This window comes from Thermobia domestica, chromosome 11 (genome assembly GCF_964235325.1).
Source record: "Thermobia domestica chromosome 11, izTheDome1.hap1.1, whole genome shotgun sequence".
In the NCBI taxonomy this organism is placed as follows: Eukaryota; Metazoa; Arthropoda; class Insecta; order Zygentoma; family Lepismatidae; genus Thermobia; species Thermobia domestica.
In genome coordinates this window covers 135,931,744-135,945,220 of record NC_137464.1, presented here as the reverse complement: position 1 = coordinate 135,945,220, position 13,477 = coordinate 135,931,744, and the positions used below count along the sequence as shown (strand labels likewise).

Here is a 13,477-nt window from a genome sequence, read left to right as displayed (position 1 = left end):
GAGGGAGCAATAAATCCAGAAACATTGTGAAACAGATCAATATTTTGATTTCGTCTTCTTGTGCGGGGAGGCATAATACAGTTTGGGGATAACGACCTCTAAATTTTCGAACGTCTACTTTTACAGGTTAATGTTATTGTAAAACTGCACTCTTCCACGTTCATCCTTTCATAGGTCCAGTCGACCCTAACTTCTTTATGGATGGTAATGCGCGACCGTATGGAATAGTGCAGAAAGCGGAGCTCTTGGAACGAGAGGATATCTGAAGAATGGAGTTGCCTGCTAATTCTCCTACGTAAACCCCATCGACCACGTTTTGGATGCTATGCGAGACGTCTTGCATGTATTTTGAGATACATCAATGATCCTCAGGCAGTTACCATACTGCTGCTAGAGAATTGGAATTCCATACCTCAAAAGCTCATTATACCAACTTTGTTAGCAATACAGGAACAGGTTGCAGTCAGTGGATCGCTATCTATGGTGATCATATATCCGTTCAAGGACCGTTTCCTTGATATCAGGGGCATCATCAGTCGCAGTGTTTCACTGTAAGATATTGAATCTGTATAAACTTCCATTTTTGTTCTTCTAAACACCTGTTTCTTCCTGTTCTTTCCTGTATCATACTATAGCACTACTTTCTTTGTATGGTTCAAGTTTCGCCAATGTATGCCACTTTGGGATGAATCAATATGCTAAAGTAACCTTCGACGTTAAGTTTTGCACACCAGTGAATGTCTGCAAACGTATGTCAAGTGCACACCAAATACCTTGTTTCATATCTTTCCCAATCAATTGTTTTCGATTTCATGCAAAACTTACGTTTTCATCTCTATTCTCTGAGAAATGTGTCATACTCCTTTAAGGTTTACACTACAAATCGTAATGGTGGCTATATTGATGACATCATTAGTTCTGAACCAGACACGTGATTTCTTGGGACCTTCTGTAGGAAATACTGAACAAGTAGTTGAACCACTTTAGCCACAACACTTCCATTATATCGTTATTCATAGAGATACCCCTTTCATTCATAGAGATATTCTTTTCTTCTTAGGTTTTCGACTTCTTTCGGGGAAAGTCTGAAACCGAGAAATTTCATGAAGTTTTATTCTTGAATTAGGTTTTACAGTACCTAACAAATTTAAACCAAAAGCGTGTGATCACCGAAACTATACACTCGGTGGGAATTATTTAAACTTCCTTAGTAATCCAGTAAGCAAGCCTAACCATAGGATCAATGTGAGGCTGGCATGGTCAAGGAGAATGGGAAGGCACCAAACTACTATTCAAGAACTGAAAGACACTTGGCTCCGAAATAAATAAAAAAGAAGAATGTAAACCAACATGAACCACAATTAATAAAACACAAACCTGATTAACCGTAAACAAATAAGAATAAAGAAAAATTGTGCGTCTTTTACACGATTAACTTTTATTTTTTCTTTTCTCAAGGGTTTTCAAGAAGAAAAACAAGCCAGTTACTCGATTCAGGCACAAATAGGCCCGGAAGCTGCACGTCCATTGATTATCCTCATACAGATATCAGTAACAACACGGGAGTCCTGCAGCAGCGATAGTCGTAACTGAGCGGGCAGGCACAGAAAATGCTGATGAGAGGTGATTAAATAAACCACAAATGTATCTGCCCTATCAACCCCACCCTCTTTCTTCGTTCAGAGTCTGTTTTATGGATTGTGCGTGTGTGTTTATGTGTATATGTATGCGCATATATATGTATGGAAATATTTAGAATTGACAACAATTTGCATTGTAATGTATTTGTTTGTTATTTGTTGTGTTTTCTTTCTTTCTAGATTACGAGTTTACTAAGTATCACCACCATCAAAACAAATTACGATTCCCTTCAATCAAAGGAGGGAACTGGATGTTTTATGAAAGGGATGCTATGGAGATTTATTCGATTTTTCTACCGAATTCCTAAGAAAGAACTTGGTAAGACAATTTAAGTAATTTGAATTTACCTAAGAACAATAAAAGATTCACAATATTATGAAACGACAGTTTGCCCAATAAGGATATCAAAACGAGTTCGTAGAGTACGTAGAGTATGTTCTCGCTTGGGATTCCAAGGTTACTTCTACCTTTGTGTGTGTGTAAATACTACACTCCAAGAATTAAAATGTACTACCGGTATATCACATTAATTGTGAATTAGGTGCAGGGAGCAATAAATATAATGATTTTTCAGTTTCCAAAATGTGTAACATGATTGATGGAACAATTATGGTGATCAAATCGATACCGTTATAAAGAACATCCAATTACAGCACAAGTAAAAATTACCCACACTTGGATTTTTTTTTTCATGGATAGATATCTTTAAAAGTAGTTATATTTGATTCCGCATTCCCAAGTTAGTATCAAAAGCATGGGATTAAAAAGATTAGAATTTTATCCAAGAGTGGGAAATTTTTCGTAATGCCATGATCAAATATTCTTTGTTTCAACATACCGTGCTGATTAACACAATAACATTTGCAAAGTATTATGTTATATCTCTTGTTAAGGGCGTATTGAAACATTCCCTCTATTAAACTTGTGATGTACAGCGTAAAATATAAGACGGGATGTTGAAAGGTTCCTGGTACTGTAGAAAGGTTTCAGAGAAGAATTGCAATGTTACATTTTTCTGGAACAAACACGGTATTCTGTTACTGGACTACCTATCTCGGAACTCGAATATCACCTACGATTCTCATAGTTGCCACTGGACCAGCTGCACAAAACAATTGCGACGAAACTCCACGGAAATTTATAGAAAAGAATTCTGATTTTGCACGACAATTCCCCAGCTCAAACATTAGACGTTGTGCTTTGGCAAATTGGACATTGAGATTCCAATTAGGTCGTCATCCCACTATTGCATGAGTTGGTTCCCTATGTTCATAATTTATCCCAAACTTAAAGAAACGACTCATATAATGAATAACTATAACTTTATGCCTCTAACTCTACTCTTCCTGGCAAAGCCAAGAGCTTTTCGACTCTCCTTCTAGAGTTACTAGTCGTAACTGTTATATTGCCCTTATTTAAATTTTATTATTTTATTAATAGAATTTATTATTTTATGGATAATGATTTCGTGGACCATAATATAAAAATTTAAATTTCATATAATGTCTGATATCCTGACCTTTAACAATGTTTACTCTTAGGAGATTGATTGATTTAGTGGAGACCTTAGCGCCGAGGCCATTTGACTTTGTTACGATATGTTCGTAAACACCATACTCTTCGCTCTTACCACTTCCACTGCCCGCTATGAACTAACACGATCTCGTGGCTCTGCAATCAAAATTTGCTCTGCGTCAAGACAGTTCTGTCAGGCACCTGAGACGTCTTATATGCCGTGGTACTGACGGTCAAGTGGGCCACTTGTTATTTTGTTTACATCTATTCACTGGCCATATCTTCGCTCTATGTGCAGTACACACATGGGACTAACGGCGTTGTGTTTCTCTGCGTGTGCTCTTTTATATTATACATGTCAATGTATATCGTTCCATTTAACAAAATATATCTTTACTCCAGATGCCTCATTTGTCGCTCTTTTTCCAAGAACCTTATACTTCCATACTTCCATTTTACGAACCCCAACTGCTATTATTTTTCTCGCAAACCTTACATCGGTAGTGTTTTTAGTTTCTTCGCTATTTCAGGTGGTACTTTTAGCTGCTTCGCGCTGTATATACTATGTGATCAAAAGTATCCGGACACCCCCCAAAACATTTTTTCATATTAGTGCATTGTTCTGCCACCTACTGCCAGGTACTCATCAGCAACCTCAATAGTCATTAGACATCGTGAGAAAGCAGAATGGGGCGCTCCGTGGAACTCATGGACTTCGAACGTGGTCAGGTGATTGGGTGCCACTTAAGTCAGAAGTCTGTACGCGAGATTTCCACACTCCTAAACATACCTAGGTCCACTGTGTCTAATGTGATAGTGAAGTGGAAACGTGAAGGGACACGTACAGCGCAAAAGCGTATAGGCCGACCTCGTTTGTTGACTGACAGAGACCGCCGATATTTGAAGAGGGTCGTAAAGTGTAAAATGCATACATCTATCCAGACTATCACACAGGAATTCCAAACTGCATCAGGATCCACTTCGAGTAGTATGACAGTTAGGCGTGAGGTGACAAAACTTGGATTTCACGGTCAAGCGGCTGCTCATAAGCCACACATCACGTAGGTAGATGCCAAACGACACCTCGCTTGGTGTAAGGAACGTAAACATTGGACGATTGAACAGTAGAAAACCGTTGGGTGGAGTGACGAATCACGGTACACAATGTGGCGATACGATGGCATGGTGTGAGTATGGCGAATGTCCGGTGAACGTAATCTGTCAGTGTGTGTAGTGCCAACAGTAAAATTCGGAGGAGGTGGTGTTATGGTGTGGTCGGACTAACATTTTCCAGTTGGACAGATTTGTGTGACACTTTTCTTTAAACTTTAGTAATATTTGAATATGATAATTCAATATCATTTCAAATACATTCACCTGATAAAAAATATTTCTGATAAGGTAAAACATGGTTTAGTAAAGTAAACTTTGTAGTTGTTCCTGATATTCTTACGTTAGTATAACAATGTAAACAGTTTTTATACTTTGAATAGTACGTTTATGATTCAACGAGTTTAATCAATATCTCTAGGTAAAAACTGACAAGTATTTCACAAGTTATACCCTGCATCCTACATCTTGAGAATTAAAACTTATACCTTTCCACAAATTCTTTTTCCTTGCAAAAATCAAATAACAACGTACTGCCTATTCTAAATAATAGTTAAGAAACATTTCTCCATCATACATTCATGTCTTTTCCTGCAACTCGTAAATTCCCATATATAATCTTCCACGGACTCTACAACACCAAGTACTTGTATGATAACCACTGAAATCTTCCCATAGTGCTCCCTAAGGGGAATTGAATTTCTGTTCTATAACTCCAATTAAAGTTAAAGCAAATATTGAAATTCTAGTATCTCTATGCATTGGAAATTTAAATATATCTACGCCAACCAATAAAAGCGTTGTATGTAGTGTCACACACTGAATGAGTCCCTGCCTTCTACTTCAGTTAAACCTATACCAAATATTCTACCAGCAACGTCATATCTTAAGCCTAAGCATAATCAAATTCTCACATAGTCCACGAGAAAATTTTTTCACAATAAACTAGACTGGACAAGTGGTATCAAGTCTCCGAGATGACATTTTTACCTAACTACATTCCGACAAATCCATTGAAATGTGCATGAAAACAAACCAAGACAAGAGCTATCGAGACGAGGAGGAATAAAAGCAGGCCGAGACACGACGAGATTAAATGATTATTGATCAAATTATAGAAATTCTTCACTTGTATAGGTACTGGTTAAAGCAAGAAAGTCTTGATTTTTACATTAATGTTTTTTTTTCTTTCTGATGGATGAAATTAAACTTGCCAATGTGACAAGTCGAGACTTTAACAACATTTTAAGACAAAACAATTCATTAAAATCGTGATGAACCAACTCTTGGTAGGGCTTAAATATAAAGTTATTCTCAGGAGAGACAAAACGTAATAAGTCATAATAAAATTTTATTTTAAAATACGGGTATCACATAAATATGGAACGTTAAACTGAAAAACAATTAACGCGAGTTCTCTGGCAAAGTCTTAATCTTTAGTGTAAAAATTCCTAGGTCAATCGTGACCGTGTAAGTCTGTGGTGGACAACATGATGTAAGTGGGTTTTCTCCATGTACTCCTGTTTCCTCTCACATTCCTACTGCATCAATTGTTCTATCATCATTCACTTGCCTAAATCATCTGTCTCCCTTAGTCACGAAATATAATCTTGGGACGTTAACTGAAAGCAATCAGTAGGAGCTCAGTGGTAAAGTGATACCCTCTGCTAAAAGAAGTCGCTGGTTTAATTGTGATGAAAATGGTAGTAAACGATTAGTTTAGTAATCATATTTTTTTAATGCGTACATATACAAATTATCCTACAAAGGCAATAACTATGGCACAATGAAAATATTTTTTTTCAGTTCGGACGGAATAACGAGACTCAAATAATACCATAATACAGAGGTTGTTCAGCTTACGTTTGGCCGATTTCGTTCCTTCCTCCTCCCGGGCAGAATGGACTCACCCGACCTGGCTCTTCGAGTCCTGCAGTGTTCTGCAGTGGCTTCCTGGGAACGGGATTGTTTCTCTGCGCGGACGACAATAACCCAAAAAACAGGACTATTGTTGTGAGTGTTGTGTTAAATTTGTTTCCAAGTGTGTCGGTTTCCGCTCTGTGACCAAAATGTCGCCCAAACTAAGCCGGTTTTGGGAAGACTATGTTGCGGCCCTTTATGACGCCCACTTTAGTGTTTCTGTCATTAGAGAACAGTGCAAGAAGAATGGTTGCAACATCAGTTTAAGTGGAATAAAAAAATGTTATTAAAACGTACAAGGGCAACGAAGCTCCACCATTTGGATCACCAACGAAGTTGCCTAGGAAGCGGGAACGCACCAAGGCCACCTCCACCATGCAGAGGAAACTTCGCAAAATGGCAATGCAAGAAAATCCGCCAACACATAGGTGTATGGTTAATCGTCTTGACGTGTCTTTGGGGACTGTGAGCCGGACGTTACACCATCAACTCAAGCTGAAAAAAGTCATGAAAGCTAGCGACCATCTTCTCACGGATGCCCACCAAAAGAAACGAAAGTGTAACTCCCGGAAGCTGTACGAACGGCATCTTCAAAACAAAGATGGATGTACCAAATTTATCAAAAGTAAATCCCCACGTTAAGCGGGTTTGCATATCTAGGCTCCTAACTATGAAAACATTTACAATCACTCTAACCCCAATCATTTCACAGATTCAACCTGTTGTATATAAGTTATTAGGACGTAAAATTGAACATAATTTATACGAAAAGGACTTTTATGCATTGCAAGACCTGTAACTGCGAAATATTTCACCACAAACTTATAGTCGTATCGACATAAACAGAAAGAAGTGTGGAGCAGGAAACTACTTTACCCAAAAATCAAAACAGTTTCACTGAAGACATACGAACTGGTCGAGCAGTTTGGGTCGCTAATCTATCAATTAGAAGTTTATGTGTTCAAACCCTGAAGGGAGTATTCGTTCTTTTTTTTTTAAAGTGTGTTCCTATTTTCATCAGAGGACTGAGAACAATTCTTTAAATAAATCTTTGGCAACTACTTTTCTCTCAAATTCTATTAGAAGGGAACATTATATGAATTGCAAATCTAAAATCCACAGCTGAGAACAAAATATTATGTTCAATATTTCATTATTATCCTTTAATTTGTAATGAAAAACTAATTATAAGCATTGACGATTTCAGAAGATTCTCCCCTGGTAATGGTCAATATATGAACGAGAGAAAACTGATAAAACATTATTAGTCCACTTTGAGCATGATCGAAGATAACTTATGGCCACGAAGGGGGAAATTTATGTCGACAGAGTCTCAAATTCTCCCACAGGTCATGCCCTGAAATCATCAGTTTGAAAGGTTTCCATGACAAATAGAATATTACATTTATTTCTCGTTCTACGTTTTGAAATGGAAAAATCATAATTTTAAAGTGAATTATAATACGATAAGCATAAAGATTTATAGAACTAATGAAGTAAATATTCTTGTGTAAGTTATCGATTTCTAATCAGATTAAAACTCGAATATTCGTTTGCATCGCACTTTAAAGTAAATCCTCTCTATATATAATTCTTACTGGAAAGTGTGTTTAACTCCAATTACTTAATCAATATTTTTAATAATATATTTTTATTGTAATACTTTTACTGTTCAATGTTGCATGCACTTCATTTCCCAAAGCAAAACCTCGCAAATGTATAGTGGACTAGTGAATATTATCAAATAAATTATCATTTTGTTTACGTAAATACTGCATCGCCTCATTTGAAACTTCGTACTTTCAATAATAATAATAATAATAATAATAATAATAATAATAATAATAATAATAATAATAATAATAATAATAATAATAATAATAATAATAATATAAATAATAAAATCATAGCCATTCCTTTATCAGAATTTCAGGCTTAGTCAATAAATGAATTCAACGTGGTCTCTATTCGAAGTTCTATTTAATCGAATCCGATAGAAATACAAAGAGAAACTTCGAAAACAGGTAAAAGAAAAATGTTACCTTGGTGGGACTCAAACTAACCTTTAAGAGTTCCTTTCAATTTGCAGACAAATGCCTTAGACACTTTGTTTCTTTTCTTTAAGTTAACTGATTCACCGAACGTATCTGAGTAACTTGTCTCTATTTTCTACTCGGTTATATACGTTTTTAATCGTTTCCGTTAATCTTGAACGACAGGAACACGAATACAAAAACATGTAAGAGAATTAAAATTCCAAACTCCCCCACCGGGAATCGAACCTGGGATCCCGTACAGCTTAGGCACATGCGCTAGCCACTAGACCAGCGGGGAAAACAATTAAAATGCATTTTGTAGTATCTGAAGTTTACACCTATTTCATCCTGCTGTAATAATGTTTACCGTATTCGTTACTTTGACGAATGATATATGTTATTCATATAGGTTCTATTACATATTCGTTCATAAATATTATATAAATTATCAGAATTATCCATGATCTTCCATGGAAATTCACTGGTGCATGCACAGTAGACAGAAAGTGTAATTGAAAGGTGAGTTCAACAGATATTATATATTTCGCCGACATTATTTAATAGCTATGTAGAAGATAGTAAAAATGAGTTTTCATAATGAAAATGGAATTTCGGTAGGAGATAGAATGATGAGGTGTATACGGTTTAAGGTTGATATGATTGTTGTTGCAGAATCTAAAAAGAAAATTAATAAGACGTAGAACACTTGAGAAAGGCTTCTGAAGAATATGGGATGAAAATAAATGTTAGAAAGACAAAATCCATGGTGAATGAAACCAAGCGATCGGTGTCAAATATAGAAGTAAGAACGGGAAAAAACAGTTGACTAGTTTTTGATGTCTGAGTAGTGATATGACATGCGAACGTGAAATGAAAGCAAGGATAGAAATGGCGAAAGAAGCCTTTAGGAGAAGAAAATACTATTTTGTGGGGCCTTAGAGTTGAAAAAAAAAAGACTCATAAAATGCTTCGTGTACTGTATTTTACTGTATTTATAGAACAGAAACATGGACATTACGCAGAAATGATTAGAAACAATTGGAGGCTTTCGAAATATGTGCGTGGAGAAGAATGGAGAGAAATAGCTGGGTCGAGAGGAAAACGAATGAGAGGGTTGGAAATGGAAGGAGAAAAATATTATTAAGAAGAGGAAGAGAAACTGGTTGGAATATTAGTTAAGAAGGAACTGTATCATGAGGGATGTGCTAGAGGGTATGGTGGCAGGAAAGAGAAAGAGGGGACGAATTAGACTATATAGAAACATAATTAGGCTATTGGTGATATCAAAACAGAAAAATCGTATGTGAAGATGGAGAGGTTAACAGAAGATTGTGGAGCATGGCAGCTTCTCAGCTGCGGTAAGTGACCCGCTGGTAATGGCGGAATACTTCTGATATAATGATGCTGATGATGCACAGTAGAAACAGAAAGATCCACTTTACACTCATTGCTAATGCGAATCACAATGCAAATTTCTACTAGTTGTCAAAATGCCTAGCTCTAAAGGCTGTCGAGAACTATCTGCTAGTCCGAGGAGAAATTATAGTCGAGTAAAAGTGGAACAAACTCTCATTCAGATCGCTTGGGTTTTGGGCTCTGACGAGAAACCAGTGAAGAAATTGATTTAGCGGTATGACAAATAATAATAATAATAAGAATAAGAATAAGAATAAGAATAAGAATAAGAATAAGAATTTATTTCACAATTCATTTCTGCCAGTAGCTTTCGCCCCCTTACTCCCACTTCATGCTTACTCAGGAGGAAGCTGCCCGTCCCCAGATTGGGAACCACTACTTTCCATTAAGGAATTCTGATAGCCTGTTAGAAATTTGCATTCTGACTAATATCAGTAAACTGCATTCTTCTGTTTCTACTGCGCATGCACCAGTGAATTTCCATGGAAGATCATGAATAATTCTGATAATTTATATAATATTTATGAACGAATATGTAATAGAACCTATATGAATAACATATATCATTCCTCAAAGTAACGAATACGATAAACATTATTACAGCAGGATGAAATAGGTGTAAACTTCAGATACTACAAAATGCATTTTAATTGTTTTCCCCGCTGGTCTAGTGGCTAGCGCATGTGCCTAAGCTGTACGGGATCCCAGGTTCGATTCCCGGTGGGGGAGTTTGGAATTTTAATTCTCTTACATGTTTTTGTATTCGTGTTCCTGTCGTTCAAGATTAACGGAAACGATTAAAAAACGTATATAACCGAGTAGAAAATAGAGACAAGTTACTCAGATACGTTCGGTGAATCAGTTAACTTAAAGAAAAGAAACGAAGTGTCTAAGGCATTTGTCTGTAAATTGAAAGGAACTCTTAAAGGTTAGTTTGAGTCCCACCAAGGTAACATTTTTCTTTTACCTGTTTTCGAAGTTTCTCTTTGTATTTCTATCGGATTCGATTAAATAGAACTTCGAATAGAGACCACGTTGAATTCATTTATTGACTAAGCCTGAAATTCTGATAAAGGAATGGCTATGATTTTATTATTTATATTATTATTATTATTATTATTATTATTATTATTATTATTATTATTATTATTATTATTATTATTATTATTATTATTATTTAAAGTACGAAGTTTCAAATGAGGCGATGCAGTATTTACGTAAACAAAATGATAATTTATTTGATAATATTCACTAGTCCACTATACATTTGCGAGGTTTTGCTATGGGAAATGAAGTGCATACAACATTGAACAGTAAAAGTATTACAATAAAAATATATTATTAAAAATATTGATTAAGTAGTTGGAGTTAAACATACTTTCCAGTAAGAATTATATATAGAGAGGATTTACTTTAAAGTGCGATGCAAACGAATAATAAATGTAAACGTAGAACAAGTAATAAATGTAATACTCTATTTGTTAAGGAAACCTTTCAAACTGATGATTTCAGGGAGAATTTGAGACTCTGTCGACATAAATTTCCCCCTTCGTGGCCTAAGTTATCTTCGATCATGCTCAAAGTGGACTAATAATGTTTTATCAGTTTTCTCTCATTCCCATATTGACCATTACCAGGGGAGAATCTTCTGAAATCGTCAATGCTTATAATTAGTTTTTCATTACAAATCAAAGGATAATAATGAAATATTGATCATAATATTTTGTTCTCAGCTGTGGATTTTAGATTTGCAATTCATATAATGTTTCCTTCTAATAGAATTTGAGAGAAAAGTAGTTGCCAAAGATTTATTTAAAGAATTGTTCTCAGTCCTCTGATGAAAATAGGAACACACTTTAAAAAAAAACAAAAGAACGAATACTCCCTTCAGGGTTTGAACACATAAACTTCTAATTGATAGATTAGTGACCCAAACCGCTCGACCAGTTCGTATGTCTTCAGTGAAACTGTTTTGATTTTTGGGTAAAGTAGTTTCCTGCTCCACACTTCTTTCTGTTTATGTCGATACGACTATAAGTTTGTGGTGAATATTTGGCAGTTACAGGTCTTGCAATGCATAAAAGTCTTTTTCGTATAAATTATGTTCAATTTTACGTCCTAATAACTTATATACAACAGGTTGAATCTGTGAAATGATTGGGGTTGGAGTGATCGTAAATGTTTTCATAGTTAGGAGCCTGGATATGCAAACCCGCTTAACGTGGGGATTTACTTTTGAGAAATTTGGTACGTCGTAACGCTCGATGAAGCATGGATTTACCTTTCCGACTGCGGCAAACCAATAGCCATCATGTACCGAGAAAAAGGCGCCAAGAACTTCAGAAGGTGAGTCCGTGTCTGTAAAGAATGCTTCCCAAAAGAGTTCATGTTCCTTACTAGCTACTGTTACGAAGGTAAACTGAAGAGTCGTAGGGTGGCGAAGAACTGCAAAATAGATTCGCAGTATTTTCGGGAGCAGATCATGCGGCAGATCTAAGAGCATGAGATTCCAACAATGGTACGGAAATGACGCCAATCTGGTGTGCATTCACATGGACAAGACCTTATTACATACCTCACGATCTTCCTCGCATTCTACAGGGAGATGGAGGAGGCAAGTGGTATAAATGTGATAGCTTTCAATGAGGTGCCTGTTAAATCTCCAGATGCAAATCCTATGGGCTATTGTGGATTCGGATCGCTGAAGCGGGCTTTGGGAGAACGGCGTTTGACAACTGTGGAAGGACTTTGGAAAGCTGTGCAAAGGGAATGGGACAACATTCCCCTCCCAGTTCTTCAGAGAAGCCTATTACAGTGGAAATTACGCTGTCGGGCTATCGTTAGGAATCAAGGGAAACATATCGAGCACTTACGGACCTGGCGCCATGGATTCTTCTAAATTTTTAGGAAAGTCTAAACTGGCGAAATGTAGAGTGAACAACCTCTGTATAATACCAATATAATATTTCATGTTTCCCACTATAAAAAAGAGTTTGAGATTCAAAGCCTGACCTCTGATAATAAATAAACGTTAACAGCTTACGTCTAAGTATGTCCTAACAAGGTTAACGCAAAATATCTCCGAAACAAACAAAAAAAAAAATTAACTGCCTTAAGTCCTAGTAAAATATTAGACGTGCGTCTTTTAAGTTAGCAAACAATGTTGTTCGTTTCACTTAAACTGTAGGACATTGTCCATTGTAAAGACATTCTAATCAACAATATTCTCGATCTATTTACCGCGATTCATATTCTAGCCATTATTTTGAATACAAGATATATATGAAATTAATGGTAAATGTTAATTAGATTTAATGTTTATTCATTATACTTTAAATGTATGTAGTTAAATGTTAAAACATGTTATAAATAAATACTTAATAAATTGTCGCCTGTTTTGTGTCTTCTATAATATTCCAAACGTATAATAAATAAAATAAATGGAGTTCATAAACTGCCTAAAAAGACAGAAAATGATTGAATTTTTTTAAAAAAATCCTAAAACTGTCTAAAATACCTTTTTTATATTCAAGATATATATTCACCCTGTATATAATCATTGTTTATTGTTACAAATATTACTTCCCAGTAGTGAATTTTCTGCAAATTCGTGACATGTTTTATATTCAGAGAAATCCCTACACTATAGGAGATAAGTTCTTGAATAAACCTAATACACATAGGTTAGGAACGAATTTGATACGTATTTTGATTCATCTTCCCATTAAATTGAACATGAAGGTTAGCCTAGATCCATATGTTAATAGCAGAGAAGATACACACAGCTACCATGTTTTTTTTTTATTATTTGTACATCTGAAAGGCCATCCGCAGCAACA

General features: G+C 35.8%; 1 protein-coding gene across 1 annotated transcript in view; it reads left to right on the top strand.

The window, feature by feature from the left end:
• The window catches only part of LOC145663668 (uncharacterized), a 1,076,255-nt gene that overhangs the window by 375,981 nt on the left and 686,797 nt on the right, over positions 1 to 13,477 (top strand). Inside the window, exon 3 of the mRNA XM_081729765.1 lies at positions 1,821 to 1,959. Coding sequence (XP_081585891.1) covers positions 1,821 to 1,959 — 139 coding nt within the window. The remainder of the gene's footprint in view (positions 1 to 1,820; positions 1,960 to 13,477) is intronic.